Source organism: Gasterosteus aculeatus, chromosome 1 (genome assembly GCF_964276395.1).
Source record: "Gasterosteus aculeatus chromosome 1, fGasAcu3.hap1.1, whole genome shotgun sequence".
NCBI classification, from domain to species: domain Eukaryota; kingdom Metazoa; phylum Chordata; class Actinopteri; order Perciformes; family Gasterosteidae; genus Gasterosteus; species Gasterosteus aculeatus.
In genome coordinates this window covers 3,832,350-3,858,293 of record NC_135688.1, presented here as the reverse complement: position 1 = coordinate 3,858,293, position 25,944 = coordinate 3,832,350, and the positions used below count along the sequence as shown (strand labels likewise).

Here is a 25,944-nt window from a genome sequence, read left to right as displayed (position 1 = left end):
ACGTGTGGTGTCAGATGTTTGACTGTCTCTCGTGTGAAAGTGAAAGGCATCGAAGGCCTTCCGCGTATGAGCTGTGAGGGTCTTTGTGGTGGGTTTGTCCCATGATGTTTGGAGGTGTTCGCACACAGCTCTGTCACATCTACGTTTTGCCTGCCAGACGATGAACGCTCACGGGTGGCTTCTCCTCTCGGCCCTGCGCTTAATGCGCGTGTCTTCAAATGGTAAGTCCTGATGGGAAGTATTAATATAATATAATATTACATATTACAACCATCCAGAAGAACAAGAAACAAGAAAGTGCAATTTCATAAAATAAGCCGATTGCTATAGATAAGAGTCATTATAAGTACAATTTAAGTGCTACAATTTGTTAAGTGTTTTTTAGTCAAGGTATAGTCTGAAGAGGTGTCTTTTGTGTCTCTTAAAAATGTTCCATGAATAGAACTTCACATACTTTTATTTATTATATATTTATTTTAAGTGTTCTCTCAATTTAAATGACTTGATTTTAAAAATGTTGTGCTTAGAATTTAGATATTTTGTTGGTAAACCAGTTGCCAACAGGAACCGATTATTTCTGGTCTACTTGACTATAACGTTAGCAATATATTTTAATCTGACTAACGGTGTATATACTACTTATTTTTAATAAACACAATATGTTTGCAATACGCATAAACCTGTTGTATACGTATTCCAAACATATTATCTTTATTAGTATTTTTACATAAGTTTCAATCTTACTTTTTTCATTCGTTTGACTCACAAATATATATCACATAAACTTTATTAGCGTGTTCATGTTAAAACTATGTATTCCTAATGGTTGGAAACCTTATATGCAATTGAAATACATACATCTTAATAATAGCCCTACAATTTTCTGTGAGTGCATTCGAAAATGTCTTGATATACACATGATATTTTTGGGAATATCTCCAGTAATAGGGACCAGGACTGTTGGTTTCATGGTTTATTGAGATAACCAACCAAAAATGGAATCTTATTCTTGTGTTCCTCTTTTCCCGTTAAGACGAGCCGAACGTCCTAAACTCCTCTCAGGCGTATTCCGACGTTTGTAAGAAGCAGACTCGCTCTGCCCATCTCGGCTCCTCCGTGCTCCTCCCGTGCATCTTGCCACCAAACAATGTGGACTGGGTGACGTGGGCCCACGGGCCCGAGGCGCACCTGGTCCACCTCAAATCTGAGGGTCGCATCAAGTTCCTGGACCACAGGTTTGGTCGCCTGAAGGCCTTTCCGAACCAGGGCTCGCTGGGGAACTACTCCCTCCGCATCGACGAGCTTCGGGGCTCCGACCTGGGCCGTTATCGCTGCTCGCAGGGACGAAGTGGCTGTGTGGAAGTGGAGCTGCTCGCTGAGAAAGGTAAAAAAAAATAAAAAATTCTGCGGCCGTTGAGGCAGTGCTTCCTCCCGCACTGAGCTGCAGCCCCCTCGCGTCGACACGCGGCCTCTCCTTCCTCTCCACGGGCGCAAACCTCGTAGGCCGAACGCACGAGGGGGGGGACCGGTGAGCGAGAGTTTCCTGTCGAAAGCGTCTTCGTATAACCACAACTCACCGTGCAGGCGCTGCGAGCGGAGAGGAGACGGTGCTGATCCACACCTGCGTTGGCGTGGCTGCTTTCGCCCTGCTGTGCATCGCTGGCTACTGTTGCATGAAGTGCATGTGTGAGTACTTGTCGAGCCTGGAAGGAAAGTCTACTTTCATTGTTTTTTTTGAAAACCTTTTTAAAAAAACATTTTCAGCGTGCTGTTGCGACAGAACAGAGGACAATACAAACAACCCTGGAGATGAGATTCCTGAAGGTGAGCATCATGATTTGACATTTACGTTACAGTTCACAGGAATAAGAGTGAGGTTTATTACAGCCAAGGAATCTAATGCTATGAAAGGTTTCCTCTTGTTGAGTTATTTAAAATGAAGTATTTTGCACAGGACAACAGAAAGATACAGAATAGAGAGAAATCTTCAGCAATGCACATTTGTCCTGTCTGTCTGTCAAGAAGATCACGAGGGGTATTAAATAGATCTCAATCGCCTCGAGGAACGAAAGCAAACAAGCTTGTTTCCCCAAAATGTCCAACTAGTCCTTTATTGAGTAATGTCCCACGTAATGTCCCACTGCAGTCGTCAAGGCTCCGCAAGAGGGAACAAGCAGAGGGCCGACAGGTCAACAGCAGAGCGGTAAGCACACACACACACACACACACACACACACACACACACACACACACACACACACACACACAGGGTGTCAGGTGTTATCTTCTCACACTGTACTCAACGTGTTTTCTTTTCCCGCAGGTGAGGGCGACAACCATCTTGTTTATGGTGCGTTCACGTGGTTTTCTTTTCTTTCTTTCGCATCCGTTCTTCCGTCCAGGGAGACGCAAAACGTCTTTGTTATTTCAACATCACGATTGTCTTAAAAAAAAAAAAAAAACTGTTTCTTTTTTTTCACATCTTAGAAAACGACGACCAAGACCCGTCCAACCTGCAGGATCACTTCAACAGGAATTACTGCCATCCAATAGATCGGCCCGATCCAGACAGGCGTGCGCCCACCCGGGACACCGGCGGTGTTCACCCGGGCCAGTTGGAGGGGGGAGGAAGTCAGAGAGCAAAACAAGGGTTTCACCGAGGTGCGTCACGTACAGTCGAATTACCACATTTCTCGTATTGTCCGTGAGCCTTTTATCATGTTGTCACGACACACTGGAGTAACTCGGCCTCGCTTTCACAGAGCTCTTCAACAGATTACGGAATGCAAGTATGGGTCGGCAGTATTACGGTAAAGAACGCACCTTTTATTTTTGTTCATTCATCATTTTAGTGCCTTCAGGACTTTTTTTCCCTCATTCGTTTATTTTGTTCACACAGCTAACCAAAGTGAAATATGGAAGCAACAACAAGCCACGTCCACTCAGGCAGACAATCCTAGCAGCGGTACTTTGACTTTATTTATTTGACCTCAGAAGAAATGCATCCTTGCAGCTTATTGTTTAAACAAATCACTGATTCCTTTTATTCTGCAGCGGCAGCAGCAGTTGAGGCACGTTTTGGAAAGAAGAAGAAAGCCAAGAAAAGTGAGCGCTGACTTCCTCTGCATGATGGAGATGAATTAATACTGTGGCTCAACTGCTATCCTACTTCTTTTCAATGTCAGATGGTGAAATCCGAAACCCGATTTACAACCAGAGCACAGAGCAGCTCAACCTCCTGTAGAGAGCGACGGAGCCCTTAAACTGCTTTTCTCAGTTTCACATTGAACAGTCAAAGTCCTTTGACTGTTCAATGTACTTATGACATCCCGACTTGACACGTGTTTTCTTGTATTTGTGTGTTTTATGAACATATAAAGCATGTAAAGTTGATTTTTTAAAATTCTGATATACTGCATTTCCTGTACAAGAAGCTGTCTCTTCATGTGCATGGCTTGTATGCTCTCGGTTTGACCTGCTGATTAAATAAAAACATCACTCACATCTCATGTCTCATGTCCACCTGCATTTCTTTAACTGTGTGAGGACACGGCGAGCACAAGTCAAGTCAAGTCAAGTCATTTTATTTTGTATAGCCCAGAATCGCAAATTACAAATTTGCCTCAGAGGGCTTTACAGTCTGTACACATACGACATCCTCTGCCCCGAAACCCACCATCGGCACAGGAAAAACTCCCCAAAAAATGAAAAAACCCTTACAAGAGGGAAAAAAGGGAAGAAACCTTAGGGAGAACGTCAGAGGAGGGATCCCACTCCCGGGATGGACAGACTACAATGGATGCCATGTGTACAGAATGAACAATGTATAATACATGCAATTCCTATGACAGAAATGATTCAAGTAATTGTGAGTAGTAAGCCAGGCGCACAGCAGGACCACTGCAGAGGCAACCACCATCAGATAGAACCACCATCCACAGAATCCTGTGGGGAGGGAGAGCACAGAGATTTTAGGAGAGGGTAATGTCGGTTTATGAGTAAAGTAATATGATTAATATCTAAAATAATGATGATGATGATGATGATGATGATGGCAGCAGCAGGCGTCAGCATGGCCACAGTAGGTGTCAGGACCAGGGTCCCGAAGGAACCACGATCTATGGAGACCTGATAGGGGCGAAAGCACAAAAAAAAACTCCCGGAAAGAAGCTGAATTAGTCATGTGCATTAATAAAACTTGAATTATGGTAGAAAGAGAGCGTGAGAGAGGAGCTCGGTGTGTCCTAAGAATTCCCCCGGCATTCTAAGCCTATAGCAGCTTAACTAAGGGCTGGTTCGGACTAACCTGAGCCAGCCCTAACTATAGGCAGAATCAAAGAGGAACGTTTTAAGTTTTACTTTAAAAGAGCTGACCGAATCTGCCCCCCGGACTGAAAGTGGAACCTGGTTCCACAAAAGAGGAGCTTGATAACTGAAGGCTCTGGCCCCCAGCCTACTTTTTAAAACCCTAGGAACAACAAGTAACCCAGCATCTATGGAGCGCAGTTGCCTTGTAGGGCAATACGGTGTTACAAGCTCTTGAAGATACAACGGTGCCTCACCAGCAAGTGCCTTGTAGGTGAGGAGAAGTACCTTAAAATCTATTCTTGATTTAACAGGGAGCCAGTGCAGAGAAGTTAATACAGGAGTGATATGATCCCTTTTCTTAGTTCTTGTTAATACACGTGCTGCAGCATTCTGAATCAGCTGGAGAGGCTTAAGAGATTTATAAGAGCAGCCTGATAACAAAGAATTACAGTAGTCCAGTCTGGAAGTGACAAACGCATGAACTAATTTTTCTGCATCACTTTGAGACAGGAAGTTCCTGATTTTTGATATGTTACGTAGATGAAAATAGGCAGTCCTTGAAGTCTTCTTTATATGCGAGTTGAAGGTCATATCCTGGTCGAAGAGAACTCCCAGATTCCTGACGGTGCTGCTGGGTACCAGAGCAATTCCATCCATAAAAACTGTATCACGCGACAGCTGGCTTCGAAGGCGCTCTGGGCCTATCAGGATAACTTCCGTTTTTTCTGAGTTTAGCATCAGAAAGTTGCGGGTCATCCAAGTTTTGATGTCTCCAAGACATTCTTGGAGTCTAACAAACTCCAGGGAGCCAGCGGATTCCCAGCACGGGACCCTTCGTACCGTGAAACCTCTACAGTGACTTTTCTTACCGCCAATCAGGCCAAATGAGAAGCAGCTGCTCCACGCGGGTGGCCCGAGAGTCACAATCCCAAGATGAAGGCCCACGGAGCACACTCCCTTTTGGTGACATGTGTTTTGTTATCGCCGATTCTTTTGAAACGTGAAGTAAGAGCTGCCGCAAAACCATCCGGGGAGCCGGCGTCCGACGCCCTGGACAGCGGCGCGTCGATGTGCCACGAGGGGTTCATGTCTGTAAAGCTGTCAAAGGCCCAGTACGCGGATCTGCCTCACACCATTTATGTCAAAGGTGAGTCAGGCGCCAAAAGGACGCGTTAAGCCCGATAGCGACAAATAGCTTTGGAGGTGTCAACCACTGTTGTCCAAAATATACACGCAGACGGACGCGGCGGATATTACCAAGCCATCGCGGTGGCGGAACAGTGCCTCTACTTCTTTGGAGAAGCCGAAAGCTTTACTCTCTTCACCGTCTCAGGCGGCGGATGCTTTGTGAGGAGAGAAGTAAGCTGAACAGTCTCTTGAGCAAGGCCGTCTGTTTGTTTCTGTGCATTTAAACACATTGTTTTCATATTCTAATCACTCTGTTCAATAGAAGTATGTGACGCATCTGACTGTTGTCATCATGGCGCTTGCAGACGAGGGAAGCGTTGAAATTGCCGAGTCGATGTCGCTCGTCTGTGAAAGGAAACGGGACGGTATTAGTTCTGCAAGTACCCATAAATATCATGACGTTGTGTTTTCAGAATTTAGTTATTTTTTTAATTCTCAGCGCGTTTTCTGCAGACGAGAGCAAAGATGATAATCCACAAATTTCAACACGTGGAATCTGCAACAGGGACGGGTTCCACATCACCATCCTTCAGAATGCCACCGTCCCACCTCTGAACCTGGATGCGGTCTGGATCCCCTCCGGCCAAAACCACCGACACTGTAGACCCCAAAAAACAGCCGAGGATGCCGTCACTTTCAGCTTTTCCTTCACGGATTGTGGTACTCAGTCTGTGGTAAATGCACATAAATGACCCCCCCCCATCGGTCTTTGGACGGGTCAGGTGGTATCATGACTGGCTTTGTTGTGTCCTGCAGATAGCGGACGGGATTATAACCCACTGGGTCGCCGTCGAGGTGAGGCAACATCGGCAAAAAAGCCTCGTATTTCATGACGCTCCTTTCCAGTAAGAAATCCAAATGTTTCATGTATCCTGCTTTGAGAATGGAAGAACACTCCCTAGAACCAATTTCCTTTTATTTTGTAGCCGTACGGTGCATTGTAGTTTTGCACTGGCTCAGATTACTCAGCTGGGCATTGAGGTCCGGGGAGAAGAATCTGGGAACCCGTCAAGGCGGAAGAGTGAGGGAAAACTGAGGACTGAAATGAGGTTCGCCAAAGGTCACGTTGGTCAAGTTTTTGCTTTTTTACTTAAAACACAAAAATGTCTAAAAAACAATGGGAAGTAGGCTTGTAAATCATCAGAATATGTCCATACGTGGCTTGAAAAAATAATTTATCTTTTAACAGTTTCAACCAGTGGAGCCCTCATAAATAAAGTTCCTTTTTTCTCTCTCTAATCTTTCAACAACAGACTCCAATTACGAGTCGTTCTACTCCTCTCGGGACCCTCAAATAGTCACTGAGCTCGGCCAGCCCGTGCACGTGGAGGCGTTCGCTCTGAACCGCCAGGACGAGGATCTGGTGCTGCTGTTGGAGGACTGCTGGGCGACTGCATCCGAAAACCCTCACGACCGACAGAGATGGACGCTGCTCGTCAAAGGGTGAATTCACACGGAATAAACAGACTTTGTTTGTGCCCAAGTTAACATTCAAGGCCCGAGTCCGCACTCTGATGAACCAATGCTCGTCTTCGTTTCCGGCCCAGGTGTCCTTTCAGTGGCGATGGCCACAGAACTGTTGTGTTGCCAGTTGCCCCCTCGGAACTGAAATATCCCTCTCTTCACAAATGGTTTGTGGTCAAGCTCTTCTCATTTGAGAAGCCACTAACATGGAAATACCTGGTATGACAAAGTATATGGATATTGTATGAATTTCACTGGTATTAGCTCTTTTAAAACAGGATCCTCTCCTACAGGTATATTTCCACTGTGATGTGACGATCTGTAAAGGACCAGATTGCCTGCAGTCCTGCAGCAACGGTACGTGGCGCTGCAGCCTATATTGACCCTCCTATGAAGTCTAACAAACTCCTCTTGTGTTCTTGATACGCACAGGCTTGTGTGTAACGCTGTGGGTCTGTCTTGCCATGTCTTGCAGGAGAGCGTAGATTAAGGCGAATCAAACCGGGACCAGGACGGGAGGTTCACTACAGTCTAGTTTCAGGTGGACCTCTCCTGTATTTACTGTAAACAAATCAGAAAAGGGACCACAATCTCAGTTGATGTTTGGAAGCACAATTGTGAACAGTTCAGTCAATTTCTGTCTGGGATTTAGAATAAAAATAAATCCAATTTACTTTAACAGCATTGCACCCTTCACTGCGCTGACACTTATTTGTTAGTTTTTGGAAGATTGTATGTCATTTAGCCCATGGGCACATCTGAGCACGTGCACAGATAGACCCCCTGGTGGTGCTCAAGCACCTGCCCTTTTGCCCTGGATGAGAAAAGTGCCCCTTCTCTTCTTCTTCTGGAGCCCAATTCTTTTCTTCATTCATCAATATTTAAGGATAAGAAATACTCTGTCATCAATTCCACCCAAATGTGTTTTGATATCAGACGGGGCATTTATTTTACTTATTTGAGTTCTTGTGAGAACCTCGACCCACACAAGCCCCTCCCCCTCCCCCCCCACCTCCTCCTCCTCCCCCCCCTCCTCCTCCTCCTCCTCCTCCACAAGCGGCTGCAGCATCAGACCAACAGGTAATGACGGAGTTCGTGGAATCCTCCGGCGTTGTTTAGTGATAAATAACCACGTCATTAGCGCCGCTGGAAACATTACGTTGCACCTGGTCCGACGTTTCCTAAAAAATAAACAAACCCAAAACTCACGAAATCCGCGATTTAAAGTCTTGTCCAGCTGTTTACTGACATGTGTCATGTTTAATGAAGAGAGAGAAAGAGATACAGACATCATTTAAAGCCAGTTTTACTGTTTACAAATTTAGATTTTAATTTTGTTTCATTTTAATTGAATTATTGAAATGAAAGGTAGGTCTTAAGCTGAGCTACATGGCAGTGAGGTGTATTGTGGTATAATATTAGTGTAATGCTGCGTATGCTTCAACTGTAAAAGAAAACCGTAAAAAGATTATTATTAGTGATTACGTAAATTACTCTTGATTATTATGCAAAACATTGATTTATCTCATTTACTAAATGTGCAGCATAATGCCAAGACAACACACTAAAAGCAGAAGGACAGGGAATTTTGATGCATTTATTTTATTAATATTTTCAATTTCCTGACTCATTTTGGCAACGGGTGATAAGACATACAATCAACACTGATAATATTTCTCATCCACAAATATGAAATTGCTTAGCTTATTTTACTCACTATTCAGATTTTTGGTTTTATAGATATAAACGTCTGAAGAACTATACTTAATAACTAATATGCGATTACTAGCTGTTGACAAAAGTATGTTTCAATAAAGCTTGATTGAACCTTTTTCAAACGTGGGGGATTTTGGTCACGTGCCCGCTGCTCGACCAATAGAAACGCCGAATTGGCAAGTTTGCGGAAGTCTTTGAGCGAGCGTGTTGCCTTCGGGACAAAAAAACTAGAATTGTGCAACAAGTAGCTGTTTTATTACGTTTATAGTACAAACACCATCTAAACCGTGTTCCGCGTGAATATTATGAATTCAATCCGTTCAGCTCATCGCGGGTAGATATCGCGTTACTTACTCATCAGCTATGTCCAAATCAACGGACTCTAAAGAAAGTGAGTCTCAACAATCCAAACAGCTACCGATTTACCGGCACAAAGCCGAGCTGATCCGGGCGGTCAAAGACAGCACTTTCCTGCTGGTCACCGGCGAGACCGGCAGCGGGAAAACCACGCAACTTCCAAAGTATCTCCATCGAGCAGGTAAGCGATGGGTTCGCAAAGAAAAGAGCCGGCCAGTCAGGACACAAATCAACTACTTCCTGATGTTGTTGTTGTTGAGTAGGTTTCTGTAAAGATGGCAAAATTGGAATCACTCAGCCCCGCCGGGTGGCCGCCATCACGGTGGCCCAGCGGGTGGCCCAGGAGATGCACTGCACTCTGGGTAAAGAGGTTGGCTACCAAGTGCGCTTTGATGACTGCACGTCACAGGTGAGAGGACAACTCCTCATCATCATTCCAATGTCTGGTGCTGAGAATGTCTGCTGCCTGACACGAGGTGTGTTTCTGGGGCCAGAGCACGGCGGTGAAGTACATGACGGACGGCTGTTTGCTCAGAGAGATCCTGGCAGATCCCGTGCTCTCTCAGTACAGCGTGGTCATCTTGGACGAGGTCCACGAACGCAGCCTCAACACGGTGAGTCGATAGGGCGATGGACCAATATCGACATTTGTAGCTTCTGCATTCTCAGTTAATGCATTTATTTACGTCGATCTTTGAATGCACATGTTTTATTTTTTTGCAGGATATTCTCCTGGGCCTATTGAAGAAAATGTTCTCCAAGCCTGGTAAGGCCGCCGAGGGCAGATCTTTCCCTTTGAAGGTGGTGGTGATGTCCGCTACCTTGGAAACGGACAAACTTTCATCCTTTCTCGGCGACTGCCCCGTCTTCACTATTCCCGGGAGGACTTTTCCCGTCACCTCCACATTCGGGTTTGCTGTTGGACCTAAAGACATCGAGAGCTCTGGTTATGTAAAAGAGGTACTGAGTTTCTTTAAGATTCTTGCACAAAATGAAAATTCATCATCGTTTTTAATGCTCAAGTAAGAAGTTTTTTTTTTTCTCTCTTCGTTTTGCTTCACAGGTGGTGAAAGTGGCCCTCGATGTGCACACTAGTGAAAAGGCCGGAGATATTCTTGTGTTTCTGACCGGTAAGTCACCGAGCTGCCAGTTTGTCTTGAAGCTCACAGAATCTGTCCCTTCAACCCTCCTTGTTTGACAGGTCAGGTGGAGATTGAGCGTGCGTGTGACTTGCTGTATGAAAAAGCAGAGTCCATAGACTACCGCTATGACGTGGAGGACCAAACCGTGGAGGGCCTTCTTATTTTGCCCCTTTATGGATCCATGCCCACAGGTAAATGCAAACCGCTGTCGCGCCTCATTCATCAAAAGATTAAGATTGTAGGTTTTTTTTGCAATAAAAGTCGATATTTCTTTGACGATGCTGCAAAAGAAAACTGAAAAGGTTGTTGTTCTTGTCGCAGATCAACAGAGGCAGATCTTTCAGCCCCCACCTTCAGGAATAAGAAAGTGTGTCGTGGCAACGAACATCGCAGCGACGTCTCTCACCATCAACGGCATAAAGTGGGTGAGGCCTGTGGTTCGTTGACTGACCGCTAGGCTGCATCACGGATACACAACGCTAACTTTTTTTGTAATCAAACCGTTGACCTCAAGCATATATTCCCCCCCTCATACAGATACATCATAGACAGCGGATTTGTGAAGCAACTCAACCACAACTCAAGAGTGGGCATGGATATCTTGGAAGTGGTGCCCATCTCAAAGTGAGTCGTTTCTAACCAGCAACTTTGTTTGTTAGAATAGTTTTCCTGCCGATTCCTGTGACATTTTTAGGAAAGCTTGGCCGTAGAGATCTAGGCTAAAATAATTTTGGGGGCGTTCGGTTCTGTGCTCAGGAGCGAGGCTGAGCAGAGAGCGGGTCGAGCTGGAAGAACGTCGGCCGGGAAATGCTTTCGAATCTACACCAAGGAATTCTGGGAGAAGAACATGCCCGAGTACACCGTTCCAGAGATCCAGAGGACGAGCTTGACTGCAGTGGTGCTCACACTCAAGTGCCTGGGCGTTCATGACGTCATCAGGTACACGCTTTTGATCAAAGAGGGGCAGTATCCGGCCCCAACCTGAAATGAGTTTGACACCCCTGTATTTCACTATATTTATTAATAGTCTTTTTCTCTTCAGGTTCCCTTATCTGGACTGTCCGGAGGAAAGGTTTATTCTTGAGGCTTTGAAACAACTCTACCAATTTGATGCCATCGACAGGTGAGAAATGATCCCCGTTGCCCCGAGGACTTGACAGCACAGCGGCAGCAGTGGGCTTAAGTACTACCGTGTTGCCCGTAGGAGAGGGAGGGTGACCCGGCTGGGGGAGCTGATGGTGGAGTTCCCCCTGCACCCAGGCCTCACCAGGGCCGTGCTCAAAGCCGCCTCGCTGGGCTGTCAGGACCTGCTGCTGCCTGTGGCCGCCATGCTGTCGGTAGAGAACATTTTCATTAGGCCAGGTAAGCAATTCAGCTCAAGGACAAAGAGGATGTTCAATTAACCAAACTGTGAGGAGGATTTTTGGAGATTTTAGTAGCAGAGATACTAAAATGTCCCTGAAATATAGAGGGCCAACTACGTTGTTTACTGTTGTGTTGGTTTGATTGTGTCATAAGCATAACACATGCAGAGCTGTGCGGTGTAAATACTGACGTCTTGCTGCCTTCAGGCCACCCGGAGAAGCAGAAGGAGGCGGATGAAAAGCACAAGGCGCTGGCCACAAAGAGCGGCAGCATGAACGACTTTGCCACTCTCCTCGCTGTGTTTCAGTTATGTAAATCCAGGTAAAGAACTTAACGGATCGATGCATTGATCATACTTCTACTTGCTTGTGTTGGTTTATCACTTGCCGTGTGTTCATGACTGTAACGTGATTTATCACAACTAAGTGTGAGCCTTCCTCCTGCTCCCTGCAGCGGCAGGCCGTCGGCGTGGTGCAAAGATCACTGGGTCCACTGGAGGGCGCTGAAGTCCGCCTTCAGTGTGGAGACTCAGTTGCGCGAGATCCTCCTCCGCCTCCAACAGGTCCAGCAGTTTACAAAGCTCAGCGTGTGGTGTATCGATTCCCTGTTAACAGACTTGTATTGATGTAAACTACCAACCGTACGAAATGTATTACTATTATTAGGTCATGCTGTAATAATGTTGTACGTTGAATGTAAAGGACCTCTTTGCAGATTACTGTGGTCAGATGTTTATTTATTATTTATCAGAGGTCTATTTTACTTTTTGACACACTTGTGGGATAATTAATTTGAAAAAAAAACCTCTTTCCATTTTAGAAGAGAGATTTTCCTGTGGACACGTATGATGGCGAGAAGAGTGAACTCTTCAGACGATGTCTGTGCACAGGATACTTCACCAATGTTGCCAGAAGGTATCACCAAAGTTCATTTAAAATTGCTTGTATTCAACTCTTTTGGCATTTCTTTCTATTCTCTTGGTACTGCTTGTTGGTTTTGAATCATTGTTCAGTTTTTGGGGTTTTTTTCCCTCTCATCACACAGGTCTGTCGGAAAGGTGTTTTGCACGATGGATGGCCACGGCTCCATGATCCACATTCACCCGTCCTCCTCGGTAAATGCATTCTCAAAACGGAGAACACAATACGAAACTTTTCTGTTGCTTCTTCATCTCTGATCGCACTCCCCTGTTGCTCCAAGCTGTTTGACCACGAGGGCAAGCTGAACTGGATCATCTTCCACGATGTGCTGGTGACCTCAAAGGTATACGTCAGGACCGCGTGTCCTATTCGATACGAGTGGGTGAAGGACTTGTTACCCAAACTACACGAGGTGGACGTCTATGAGCTGAGCAGTGTGGCAAGAGAAGAAGTGACGGATGAGGAGATGAAGAAATGGGAGACCAGGGAAGCAGCCAAAAGACAACCAGGTTTCCCGAGTTCATTATTTAAAATTTAGAGATGTTAATGTTATGCCGCATAATGGTTAATAGTGCATGTATGAAATGTTCATACTTGGATTAAAAGGCCATTTGGGCATGAACTTTATAATAATAATAATAATATTAAGTTCTATATAACTAACCACTATATGCGTTTCTGTGCAGAGGTTTCTACCGAGGATGTCATGAAGAAGCTGGAGAAGCGTAACAACGAGACCGATGTCTGCGATGCTCGAGCTCGCTACCTGCAACGAAAGCAACAAAGGCAACAAAATAAAGCTCCTTGACAGAACAACGATGTATAGAAAATGATCTCTGAATAATAAATATTTGTTACATTTATAATGAAAAATATGGTTGCCTTTCTCTTTTGTGTTCCCTCCTCTTCCTTTTGTGGTAGTTTGGTTTTATGGGTTTTTTGTCACGACTTGACTCCTAAGGAAATGAGTAGAATAAAATAAAACTTTTAAGTAAGTAGGAACATGCTATAAATATATATATATTATATACAATATTATATATATATATATATATATATATATATATATATATTACTCTGTACGCCATCTCTACGCAGCCAGTTTTGAGGTCACAACACAGTACAGGATGTACTCGCGCCGACCGACCGGGCGCAGTGGACCCGCTCTCCCGTGACGTCATTTCCGGTTGCGTGCGTCTGCGGGGCTGCTTGTTCTGTCTGGCCGGGACGGAGCGCTTCCCGAGCAAGCTGAGCAGCTCGACTAAAACACGTCAACAAAGCCCTAAAGAGGCGGGTTTTCTTTTCTTTCTTTCTTTTTTTCTTTTCCCGTCGAGGATTTGGAAATTATTTGCACTCGATTTCGAAACACCCATCCATCCAGTCGGAGCCGGGTGGACTTTATCCCTCCCGCGGGGCTTCGCAGTTCGCGTCGGTGGACCACCGCATCGGCAGCACGCCGCTTGCCGTTTTGTTGTGAAGAAAGAGCAGCCGAGGCGGTGTGATCATTGACAGGGTTCAATACACACAAGCGAACGCGGGGCAGCCGGTGGGAGACCACCATTTTTTTTTGTATGCACAAAGAAAAGACCAGCTGGGAACCATTTTCGTCGGTTAAGTCGAGGTGAGAGAAGCCGGGGAGGGGGGGAAGGAGGGAGGGGGGCGCAAATGGCTAACTGACGGCTAACTGACGTGCTAGCTAGCTGTTAGCTCGGAAAGCTATTGTAGCTTAGCTGCCTTGTTTGGTCGTAGTGCGCTGCGTGGTCAGTGTCCTCGCAGTTCTCCGTCGAGCCACTTGTCTCTACCTCCTCTTCCCCCCCCACGCCCCTAAAAATACAACTGTTTTAGCAATTTATCTGCGGGGACGCTGACGACCCCCCGCTTGTGATTAGAAGGTTAGGGCAACATGCGTCGACTTTGCGCCAGTTAGCTGGGTAACGTTGCGCTGGGAGGAAGAGGATATGGAAACGCTGCGTTGTTGTTTACTCTGGACCGCTCGTGGTCGTGCGGGGTGACGTTGCCGTCAGACGTTGAATAACTGCGCTTTTTATTCTTTATTTATGTGGCGCTTACACTGTGACGTTTAAACAAGAGTAGCGGCAGATGGCCTAGTTGTGAGACCATTACACGTCAAACTGCTGGAAGTTACAAAGTGCAGCGAAAAGTTGTTTTATTATTACTAAGCTAGAAAAAAAACAGAAATACAGTAAGTATTACTCCTTCCATTTGAATTGTTGGCTAAGTAAAGGTGTACAACTACAACCTCCGATGGCCATAACAAAGTCTGAAGTCGTGGGAATCCTTATCTGTTGTTTTTGTCTTTGTAAACAAAGCAGTTTAAACAGGCTTTCTGGCGAAGGTGTGCACTGTAATATGAAACCACATCACTCTCAATGAAATACTTTGAAATTCTAACAGTATCTGCTGATTCAAGGTTGACCCTGAATCTCCAGGGCCTCTACAGACATTCGGCAAGAGCTTCGAGGGACTATTTAATTTGGCATTATTACAAAGCCCTGCAGCCATTCGGTTAAATGTTGGATCAATGGCGCATTTGATTGGGGATTTCTAATCAGTACAGTGACAATATCCACCGTATTTACATATTTCATACGGCTGAAACACATCAGAGTTACATGAGATGTTACCTGTTTTTAAAAAAATCTTATTTTCTAGTTCTGCTAGTCCGTTTTGGATGTGTCAGATGATCAGATACAGGTGGTAAGCTGACATGCACTTTTCTTTGTTGTTGAGTTGTGTTTCAAGGCAACAGGGTGCCGGAGCGCAGTGTGGTGACAACACTTTGATAGCCATCAAGAGCGACACACACAGAACGTTCACTTTCTCCTCTGCTGTACCTCTGGATTTACTTCGTCTAGGCCAAATGTCAAGCTTCTTTTTAATATTTAACAAAAAGTTACCCTGCTATTAAGATCAAACTGACATTCTGTCACTTTTATGTGTTTTTTTTACCCCGTCAAAACCAATGGTTTACATTCCCTCTCATCTGAATGGACTTTGTGATCTCCACATGTTAACGCTACACGCGGCTACAATGAGCATTGCTTTTGCATTTTATGGGCAGTTTCACGCACATTTTATGTTCTGCATTAACAGTATTTCTTTCTGTTTTTTCCCATCAGGTATTGCATGATCGTTTCTATTTCTCTCAGCCACTGCAAGGGACTTGACCAAAAGGAGCAGTTTGCACAACTTCCAGTAGCTTGTCTGCAGCCCCCTCCCGACCCAGACAGTCTTCTGCCCCAGCATGAATGAAGTCAGTGTTGTGAGAGAGGGATGGCTCCACAAGAGAGGTAAGCGGCCCTCTTGTGTTTATCAATCAATCATTGGATTCTACATTAAAATCCATGCCAAAATCTGAGTATCAAATACTTATACTTTAGGCTTTTACGGTGTCTGTCAGGTTCGGTTCCTCATTAATGGAGAACAGCTATGCTCAGGTTACTTCGGTCACTTCCCGAAGATTTCCACTGTCGTAGCGGTGTGACGCATCAAAGACAAACGTTAAGTCTGTTTTACAGGTGAATACATTAAAACATGGCGGCCTCGCTACTTCATCTTGAAGAGCGATGGCTCCTTCATCGGCTACAAAGAGAAGCCCGAGGTGTCCAGTGACCACAGCCTCCCGCCGCTCAACAACTTCTCCGTCGCAGGTCAGATTAAACTTTTAAGATGTTTTATTCTTTGCGACTTTGTTTTTTTCAGTGTTGGCTGATGTTTCTTTCGCTCCCACAGAATGCCAGCTCATGAAGACGGAGCGGCCGAGGCCCAACACATTTGTTATTCGTTGCCTGCAGTGGACCTCTGTTATTGAGCGCACCTTCCACGTGGACAGCAACGAGGAGAGGTAGAACACATTCATTCCATGGGTTTTGTTGTATTTAAAATTACCGGCCTCTTTGGTTGAAAGGGACTGTGTGCAAATGTATAGGCTGTTAGCAGTGGGCTGTTGGCCAATGCATCTGACAAACAGACATCATCAAGCAAAGTCTGTCTACACTGAAACAGCTGAACAAATTAAAGCAAAATCTCTTCTTCCTCCTCAAAACTAACAACAAATCTGTTCACGCGAGAGAAAGACTTGTTACTCTGCGGTGTCCACCCCTAGTACATTTTGTTCTGCCGCCTCCTGCTCCCATCATCATTTGCAGAGAGGTGTTTCAGAACCGCCAAACTTATCAAGTTGTTCTTATTTCTGTTTTTGTTAAACATCTGAGTTTAAAGAAGTTCATGTTTTGTTAGGATTTTCTACCCAAACAGTTACATATCTGAGCTTTTTCAGGCACCTTTGCACTGAAATGTCAAATTATGTGTCCCGTAATTTGTGTTTGACCGCAGCATAAACCTACATATGGGTTAAAAATAACATTTAAAGGGTCAACGCGGATATGTCAACTCTACAAATGATTTGTGAGCATGCAACACACCGGTTTTGTGTGAGTAGAAAGCATAACTAGACGAAAAGAAATGCATTTCAGATTTAGCCAGATTAGTTAGTGTGCACATATTTTAGCTGGAGTCTATTGTAGATTAGAACGGATAAATCTAAAGTATTTTAAAGTGTCTTGAAGGGGGAAAAGTGTAACGGTGTGATAATTAGTTTCACATGAGTTAATCTTAACTTGTATTGTAAGCACAGACACACCCCAGGAGCCCAATAGAGGTCCTTTGTTCACTAAAAGCAGTGAAGTCGGAAAAGGAAGGAAAGACTTCATGCTTTAAATACAAGTTAGTGCTGGATTGGCCCTTATTATTTACCCCTAACCCAAGCAATCGTCATGGAGCTTTGTTTACATCGACTCTGCCATGCGTCAAATCCCAGCAGCCCCTCAGGTTATCCCCTACCTTCCACGCTGTGGTTGCTAGACTACCGTTTTCCCCGGAAGATATATTTTTGGAACACCATCTGAACCCTTTGTCTGAGTAAAAAGAGTTTACAAAAATATGTCACCACTTGGTACAACTTGTACCCCGAGGCAGAACTTCTGCCAATTCAAATGTTTGTAGAATAGAGCCAGTGATGTAGATTCGATAGCGGTAATGTGTGCTTTCTTCTGCGTCAGGGAGGAGTGGATGCGATCGATCCAGGCGGTGGCAAACAGCCTGAAGAGCCAGCAGCACGATGAGGAGCCCATGGAGATTAAATTTGGCTCACCAAGTGACATCAGTGGATCCGAGGAGATGGAGATTGCTGTGTCCAAATCCCGCACAAAAGTGGTCAGTATTTGCACAAGCGGTGCCTGTGTTTGTCCAGCTAAGCTCATCTTTATTGAGCAAGTTGTTTAAACCTTAAGCCTCTTTCTCAAAGCCTTTTTTAGTGAGGCAACCCTAAAATGAGTCGAGGGCAACATTTGCGTGCGTGCATTTTGTCAGCTGCTGATTCTCTTTAGGGATTTTCGATGGGTCTGTTTCTACAGACTGAATTTTTTTCTGCTGTCTGCTGGCTTTGTGACGCAGAGTAAAAAAAGTATGTAGAAATGCAGTGTATGAAACCGTTATACACACTGCATGTCTGCATACTTTTATGTTTGCTGTTCACCTGTCTGCAACTGTTCTTCTAACAACAGTTCTAGCTAAGAAAGACAAGGACGAAAGAGTTCGGAGGGGACGGGGGGGTCAATAGGACTCGCTGCTGAGGGCAGTTGCACCCATGCAGTGGGCACCCTAACGCTTCTGCTCGATGAGTGTCGATCTAAAGTTCTATCTTATAAGAGTACAAATATTCTCAGCATGTCTCACTTGTTCGAGACGAATGGCTTTGTGTGTTTTATCATACATCATGTGGAGCGCAACAACGTCAGCACAGGGGACAGTAAAACCCAGTACATTTCAAAGACAGGCCGTCATGTATCTTTATATTATACACAACACATTTCCTTCTGATCTCTTTCCTTTAGAACATGAGTGATTTTGACTACCTGAAGCTGCTGGGAAAAGGGACATTTGGCAAAGTGATCCTGGTGAAGGAGAAGGCCACCGGGATGTACTACGCCATGAAAATCCTCCGCAAAGAAGTCATCATTGCTAAAGTCAGTGCAGCGATATCCGGACGTTGAATTGTTTTGGAACACCTTCATGTTTATTTATTACGTGGTCCTGCTCTAATTGCATATTGTGTGTGTATGTGTGTGTGTTCTGTAGGATGAGGTGGCCCACACGGTCACAGAAAGCAGAGTTCTTCAAAATACGCGACATCCCTTTCTAACGGTGAGTTCCTGTTGTCCTCGTTGTGGCCTCAGTTTGTGCTATTCCTAAATTAAGGGGCCATTTATTAAGTGAAATACCGTCGCTAATATTTGTTTTCCCTCCACAGACACTAAAATATGCATTTCAAACGAACGACCGGCTATGCTTCGTGATGGAGTATGCAAACGGGGGAGAGGTGCGTTTTCCTTTTTTCTCATCTGGCCTACAATTGCCTGGAAGTTACCTGGAAAGCCGTTGATGGCTAAATGTAGCCGCGGGAGCGGGGGGGGGGTCAGAAAGAAACCCAACACCTTGTGATGCATCAGTTTAAGGATGGCGTGACACCTCGCATGTTTGCTCTGGTTAAAATAGAGACTCGTGCATCTGTCCAGTTAGAGCGATTCTTTTTGGCAGGTGTGAATGCTGTCAATCAAACGTAGGAGGCGATAAACAACTTGACAAAGACCCCCCGCCCCCTTTTTATAATTATAAAACGTAAATCACTATAATATCTACCTAAAGTGAATGAAGCGATCCCTCAATAATAACTGCTGGAATATTAAATGATTCCTATTTTTTAACCTAAGCATTTAAAAAATGCTTCCAATCCAATTTTTCCTCATAATCATAAAAACAACCAGAAGAACAATAACTTTTGATGTCCTCAAAAGCTCTCTGTCTCTTATTCTTTTTTTCCGACTCCTTTTCAGCTCTTCTTTCACTTATCGCGGGACAGAGTGTTCTCAGAAGACCGAGCCCGGTTCTATGGGGCGGAGATCGTGTCGGCGCTGGAGTACCTCCACTCACGCAATGTAGTTTACAGGGATTTAAAGGTGAGGCGCCTGCTTACTGTGACAGTAAAGGATCCCTTTCTTTGTGAATAACCCGGAGGGATATTCCTTGACATGCCTTCGCACAATTTAGAACTAATTAGGGTATTTTCCCGGCACAGCTGGAGAACCTCATGTTAGACAAGGACGGCCACATAAAGATCACAGACTTCGGGCTGTGTAAAGAGGGGATCACAGACGGGGCCACCATGAAGACCTTCTGTGGAACTCCGGAGTACCTGGCGCCCGAGGTGACTGATGACATCGATGTGTTGTGAATAAGAACTGGTGCTAACGGGCCGGACGAGTCCACCAGGGAAACTTATCTTTGATAAGTTGGTAGTTTTACATTTTCTATATATCATATTGATTTCTCGATTTTAGACTAGACATCTTAGATCTTGGTACGTTGTAATATGACATTTGTTTACATGTTGAATCGATGTTGAAGTAACTATAATGGGAAAGCACTCTCAAATTCTATTACTAACCTAAACGTCTTACAACATAACTATATCCATGTAGTACGAATGTCACCTGCTGCAAAACTATTTTGCTTGGCAAAATCAACAACATCTTTTTGTTTTGTTTTTGCCTGTATGTGGCAGTCAGTGTAGGCACGTTGCTGTTATGTGCTACGCTCCTTAACCATTGTGATACCGGAGGCTCGGTAGGATCCAGTCATTTGACGATCATCAACTCTCGCTCTGTTTCCGGCTCACCTCTTTGGTCGTCCGCTCAGGTGCTGGAGGACAATGACTACGGCCGGGCCGTGGACTGGTGGGGGCTGGGCGTGGTCATGTATGAGATGATGTGCGGCCGCTTGCCTTTCTACAACCAGGACCACGAGCGCCTCTTTGAGCTCATTCTCATGGAGGAGATCCGCTTCCCCAAGAACCTGGCTCCCGAAGCCAAGGCCCTGCTGGCCGGCCTGCTCAAGAAGGACCCCAAACAAAGGTCGGTGCTTTGTCGACGGTGTCGGGGTACAATTATGAATTATTGCAACTTCCCTGTATATCTGTATAACCAGGCACTGATTTAATACATGAAAGTAGGGCTGGGACAACGAATCGATAAAGTCGATAAAATTCGATTGTTCAAAGCGTTGGCAACGAATTTCATTATCAATTTGTTGTGTCGCACGATTATTATGTCACTCAATGAGTTGCGCGCGGAGCCGTCAGTTTATTTACAAATGCCATTTTAAATTAATTTCATAGCACTTGGTTAATTTTTAGGTGTACTTAGATGTGTATACATTTACTTAACTTGCACTACACTGATAATAATAATAGTAATAATTTTATGAATAAGCTTCAAGTGAACACGGGTGTGTGTTTCGCAGTGTGTCTGAGTGTGAGTTTGAGTGTGTGCGTCTGTGAGTGTAGTATAGTTCTGACCTCAAAACAAATCCTGTCAAATTTTCTGATTTCTATTTTACTTTTTTTTTTAAATAAATTATTATTATGTTCAAGGAGCAACCTGTATTTTTGCAATGTGAATTTGCAGTTCTGTTTTAGAGGGTTTAGGGGTTGGAAATTAAAACTTTTTAATGCTGTTTTTTTATCGATTGCAAATGTTAATAATAATAAGATAATTGACCGATTAATCGATTATTGAAATAATCGTTAGTTGCAGCCCTACATGAAAGAGAATCAGGATCAAAGTAAGAACATGATCATGGAATGAAGTTGGGTCTTTTAATGGTTATTGGGTTACCGATGGCGAGTGTCACTCATTATCAATTATTAGTTAAAAGTTCTCCCACTTTTGAAATATTAAGATGGCAACATCACAAAACGACTGTGGGACAAAAGTTTAATGCTAAAACAATTAATCTAAGATCAGATAAACGCTTTCTCCCCATGTTGGGCTCCTAAAGATGCTGCACTGCAGCTCGAGGAAAAACCTCTTCTTCCGCTGCGTCTGCAGCACTCGATTAGTTTCCTGAACCTTCCACCGTGCTCGGGGGCACCACACATTCAGCTATAAATAAGTAACTCCATTATTAAGCCTTTGTTCCTCTTTGATCGGTTTTCGTACCGGTTATTGGCCCTTAAAAAGAGGACGTAATTGATTGTTGTTTTGGTCGACCCCCCGCTGTGTGTGGGAACACCCGAGGAGCTGCTATTATCAGCACATTGAGCTCCGCCTGGCTCACCGAAACATGCACCGTAAGCAGGCGATGAGCACTAAATTTGTCTAGAAATTGGTAATTACAAAACGGAACAACACAACATGGGCACTTGTTGTATGTGTTTGCACAATTACCGGTCTGATGAAAAAGATGATGGTGTTTTTGTTTTGTTCGCAGGCTCGGAGGCGGACCAGACGACGCCAAAGAAGTGATGATCCACAAGTTCTTCACCTCCATCAACTGGCAGGATGTTCTTGAAAAAAAGGTGAGGTACCGGCAAATAAAAAAAAAAACATTTAAAATAAGGGTTTCAGAATGTAAAAGGACTTCTTTTCTTCTCCTCAGCTCGTTCCGCCCTTCAAGCCGCAGGTAACATCGGAGACGGACACGCGTTACTTCGATGACGAGTTCACAGCACAAACCATCACAATAACGCCCCCGGACAAGTGTGAGTATATCCAGCACTGCCGGTATTAAGGTTTTTAAATTAGGGATTTTTTACACATTCACGTCTGAACTGGTGGATGCGTTTGTGTTTTTTCTCCCCCCCCCCCCCCCCCCCCCCCCTTCTTTACTCCAGATGACAGTTTAGATGCCGAAGACTCAGATCAGCGCACGCACTTCCCTCAGTTCTCGTACTCTGCCAGCATACGGGAATGATCACTGCGACTCATGAACACGCAGGCAGGCTAACGCACGAATCCCACGTACACACTTGCACTGCTGGGGAACGACACAAACCAAAACTGGCACAAGACACATATTCATTCAGTCTTTAACGCACGTGCGCACACAGGCACACACTCACATGCACACGCACACACACACACACACACACACATATATATCCTGGCTATTCAGAAAAGGCGGGATCATTGAGTATGAGGTGAAGCAGGTGTGTGTGTGTGTGGGTTGACTTGCAGCTTTGTCTGTGCGTCCTCTCGAGGGGGGGTGGAGGTCGGAGGTGGGGGGGGGGGCTTTGGGTTTCCCTGCAGGACCTTTGCTGCACTTCACTGGAATACCACGTCAGAGCCTTGAACCTTTGAAAACCAGTTTATGCCAGCAAGTACCACCTCGTTACCAGCTGTACCCGTGCTGCACACGCACCAACCATGCATAGACTGCATATACATTTATATATATATATACATACATGCAACGTACTTGATAGAATTTTAAAGAGCATAATCAAAATTAGGAAAACAAAAGATTTGGGCAAAAAAAAAATTGTTACATTGATTGTTACGGTTTTAAAGGTCAAGCCATATTTCTGCATTTTTTGTGAGTTTTTTTTCTCGTTTTTTTTTTAACAAGTGCTCTTTCTGGAACTTGCTGTTACAAATCAAGTGTGGGACTGTTCCTACAGTCGAGGAATTGGGGAGGAGGGGGGGTGCCATTTGTGTGTGTGTGTGTGTGTGTGTGTGTGTGTGTGTGTGTGTGTGTGTGTGTGTGTGTGTGTGTGTGTGTGTGTGTGTGTGTGTGTGTGTGTGTGTGTGTGTGTGTGTGTGTGTGTGTGTGTGTGAGAGAGCGAATCAACGCGTGGACGTGTGAATGTATGTGTGTGCGCACTAGTGTGCAGGAGTATGAACAACCATTTTGATTCTCAACCATCCATTTGTGTCACTTTTCATGCATGTTTTTAAACTCTGAACTATTGCTGGAATATCGTAAGAGGACACTTCACAACAAACTCAATGGCCTTTTTATTTTCTGTTTTTTAAAGGGAACAAGCATGTAATTTATGATTGCCGTGACCAGTTGGCGCTGAAGACTCGGTCAGGAATAGAAACTGGGATCTCTTGCATGGCTACGCTTTGCTTTAAAAGCTGCATTCATTCATTTAAAGCGATGCAGCCGTCGAGTTCGTAGAGTCCAGACTGTCTTACCGACCAGCTGCTGCTGGTTGGAGGTGTGAGAGTAAGTTCTCATGAAGGCCAGTCCCTGTGCGTTGAGGAAAGGAAGGAAGGAGGGAGGATCGAGCGTAGACGCTTCACACCGAGCAATGTAGACGCACACAGCTGTCCTCTATCCAGTCATTCTCACTTTTTAGCTGAAGAGAGTTAGGCACCAAATCTTTTGTTCGTTTTCTGTTTGTAATATCAATGTAAGTTTTAAAGATATTTTCTTTCTCGTTTTAATGGTCCCATATTTAAAGAATGAGAGTTAAATTGTTGAGTCTTCACGATGAGGCCGGAAGTTGGCCTACTTGTGGTGGACTTTTAACACTTCCAATGATTCCACATGTGATGTTTAGGACCTCTTTGTTTGTGTTTCGTGTAATTCTGTGTTGAGTCACTTCAATCTGCGTAGTTGTATATCTGGAGCAACGACCTGCAGGTTGACAATCCAATTAAATGCTGCACGAGCTGGTCGACCAACCTTCAACCCGCAGATAGGGGGGAGGAAAACCAATCAAAACATCAGCAGACGCTTTGTTGAGTTGAAATGAAAATCTGCATACTGTGAGTCGTGACGGCACATGAGACCACAGATACTTGCTCATATGAATGCAAGCATTTTCTGTTCCACGTCGCTGGAGGAGGCGTTGGTTGCTCTTTGAGCGTCCCTCGAGAAACATCATGATCTCGTTTCGTTTGTCTTTGTTTTGTTTTCATTCGTTGATTTTTATCCTTTTTTTGTCCATCTATTTCTCAAATTTTGGAAGACACATTGTCTTGTTTAAGTACACATTATATAAAAAAAATTATATATTAAAAGTTTTTAAACCGCTTTCTTTTTTGTTATGTTCTTCATTTCAAGGGGTTTCCATTGGACGAATGCTCAGTTAGCTCACATTCTAACTCCCTTTGATTAGTGGCAGCTACATTGGTTTGCTTTACTACACTGACTACACTGTTCACAGTTTGCAGAGCATTAGTAAGTATAATTAGGAGTAATTCATAATAATTTGATCCTTTTTGAGTTAGAACACAACTACATTTAGCAGAACCCATTCAAATGTTTTCCTCCTTTTTGAAAAAACTTTTCCAGACAACGTTTTAAGAAACTAGATCAAACCTGTCTGATGTGCACGGTACCATCAAGTATAAGGAAACGGACAGCTGTCTGCCATTCTATCAGCATTCTCCAGGATTCCCCTCCCGCCCTACACTCTTTTGTTTTTGTTAACTTTGTGTGAGTGAGCGTTTGAGACGTTTGGAGTGAACGCGTTGACGAGGACTCGGAAACGCAGCAGGTTTCTGGACTCTTTGTCGTCGGGCAGCAGGTGGCTCCCAGCTCCCGCAGATGATGAGGATGATGATGATGCGATGGAATGGCTTTGATTTGCAGTTCACAACTCCAGCACCTCTTCTCGCCGGCTCAGGCATCGCCGTCACGCTCTCGCCTCGCGTCCTGCTTCAAGGGAGAAAAAAAAAAAAAAAGGCAGGATCGGACATCAGAACCACTGCACTGATGGACTCCACTGTGGATTTGCCTTCGTTGCTGTCACGGCCATACGGGGGTGCTGCTGAACTTTTTAAATATCGGTTGTGAAGCCATACTCTGTACCTCGCTGCTGGCCACGCTTTAAGCAATGCTTCACAGCTGAAAACATGCAAGTGGATACCCCTGACCTCTCCTGTAGGCAAACACGGGCACAACAAGTGCCTCCTCAATATAGTGTAAATACCAAAATAAAAAAAGAGAAAAAAAAATCGCTTGGTGGATGCAGCATCGGTAGAGAGGGGACGACTGCAGGCTTGTAGTATTGATTCGAGCTTTACATCGGTTACCTTGCTTCTCTGTGTATTTGAATGTGATCAACAGTCACGAATGTCACACCTGATGCAGATGTAACTTTCTTTCTTTTTTTCTGTTGCTAGTTGCTTTTAGTAGAGGGGGAAAAAAACGCTATTTTTAACGGGAGGTCATTGTCCTGGTAGACCGTTTCAGCCGCCCCCCGCCGCCCCCTTTCCCTTTGCAAGACTTTGCAATGTAACGGGTGATACCTGCTACAAAACGGTAGCTTATAACATTTGCAACTATAATGTGCCAGTAAACATTTTTACTGAAATAAAGCTTTGTGTGTGTGTTTCATTACTCTGCACCCCGTCAGCAGCTCTGCCATATTGTGCAGGACTTAGTAGTGAAGCAATGTTCAATGTAACACGAGAGCTCAGAGATGTCATGTGGTGAAATACTTCAGATCGAGCGAGTTCAACTAAAGAGCACCTGCGCCGACACCGTCCCTTTATTTGTAGCTCGGCAGTAACCCTCTCAACACCGCAGCTCCAGTTGCATCGTGCCCGTGCAATAGCGTCCCGGCCTCCATTCAACAGCCTCGATCAATTAGAGGAATCGTTGAGGTCACA

At 44.6% G+C, this 25,944-nt stretch overlaps 4 protein-coding genes across 7 annotated transcripts; all 4 read left to right on the top strand.

Moving 5' to 3' along the window:
- Positions 1–35: 35 nt before the first annotated feature.
- LOC120827951 (uncharacterized) lies at positions 36–3,504 on the top strand. 2 transcript variants are annotated; one of them, XM_040191193.2, is made up of 11 exons: positions 42–221; positions 1,034–1,384; positions 1,585–1,686; positions 1,765–1,824; positions 2,147–2,203; positions 2,324–2,350; positions 2,488–2,661; positions 2,763–2,810; positions 2,900–2,965; positions 3,055–3,105; positions 3,186–3,504. In XM_040191193.2, exons 1-11 carry the CDS (start codon positions 161–163, stop codon positions 3,242–3,244), a joined length of 1,056 nt encoding a protein of 351 aa, XP_040047127.2. In that variant the 5' UTR covers positions 42–160; the 3' UTR covers positions 3,245–3,504. The 2 variants fall into 2 exon arrangements, with proteins under 2 accessions (XP_040047134.2, XP_040047127.2); XM_040191200.2 differs by lacking the exon at positions 2,324–2,350 and having other exon boundaries at positions 36–221; positions 2,554–2,661.
- A 1,593-nt stretch (positions 3,505–5,097) lies between these two features.
- LOC120827944 (zona pellucida sperm-binding protein 4) lies at positions 5,098–7,639 on the top strand. The gene is made up of 10 exons (XM_040191182.2): positions 5,098–5,455; positions 5,546–5,667; positions 5,759–5,861; positions 5,950–6,170; positions 6,253–6,341; positions 6,423–6,556; positions 6,750–6,939; positions 7,044–7,179; positions 7,254–7,317; positions 7,436–7,639. The coding sequence occupies exons 1-10, from the start codon at positions 5,242–5,244 to the stop codon at positions 7,525–7,527; spliced, it is 1,365 nt and encodes a 454-aa protein (XP_040047116.2). The 5' UTR covers positions 5,098–5,241; the 3' UTR covers positions 7,528–7,639.
- Positions 7,640–8,482: 843 nt separating this feature from the next.
- Positions 8,483–13,333, top strand: dhx40 (DEAH (Asp-Glu-Ala-His) box polypeptide 40). The gene is made up of 17 exons (XM_040172471.2): positions 8,483–9,214; positions 9,297–9,442; positions 9,528–9,647; positions 9,757–9,993; positions 10,097–10,163; positions 10,235–10,366; positions 10,497–10,596; positions 10,713–10,799; positions 10,932–11,114; positions 11,218–11,298; positions 11,380–11,537; positions 11,747–11,861; positions 11,994–12,102; positions 12,360–12,454; positions 12,585–12,654; positions 12,741–12,969; positions 13,147–13,333. The coding sequence occupies exons 1-17, from the start codon at positions 9,040–9,042 to the stop codon at positions 13,266–13,268; spliced, it is 2,226 nt and encodes a 741-aa protein (XP_040028405.1). The 5' UTR covers positions 8,483–9,039; the 3' UTR covers positions 13,269–13,333.
- A 288-nt stretch (positions 13,334–13,621) lies between these two features.
- akt2 (v-akt murine thymoma viral oncogene homolog 2) lies at positions 13,622–24,358 on the top strand. 3 transcript variants are annotated; one of them, XM_078108138.1, is made up of 14 exons: positions 13,622–13,750; positions 15,601–15,771; positions 16,000–16,131; positions 16,214–16,325; positions 17,542–17,695; positions 18,376–18,507; positions 18,620–18,685; positions 18,792–18,860; positions 19,375–19,497; positions 19,617–19,745; positions 20,237–20,451; positions 21,809–21,896; positions 21,977–22,079; positions 22,212–24,358. In XM_078108138.1, exons 2-14 carry the CDS (start codon positions 15,726–15,728, stop codon positions 22,289–22,291), a joined length of 1,449 nt encoding a protein of 482 aa, XP_077964264.1. In that variant the 5' UTR covers positions 13,622–13,750; positions 15,601–15,725; the 3' UTR covers positions 22,292–24,358. The 3 variants fall into 3 exon arrangements, with proteins under 3 accessions (XP_077964264.1, XP_077964258.1, XP_077964274.1); XM_078108132.1 differs by having other exon boundaries at positions 13,634–14,081; XM_078108148.1 differs by lacking the exon at positions 13,622–13,750 and adding an exon at positions 14,202–14,663.
- Positions 24,359–25,944: the final 1,586 nt, after the last annotated feature.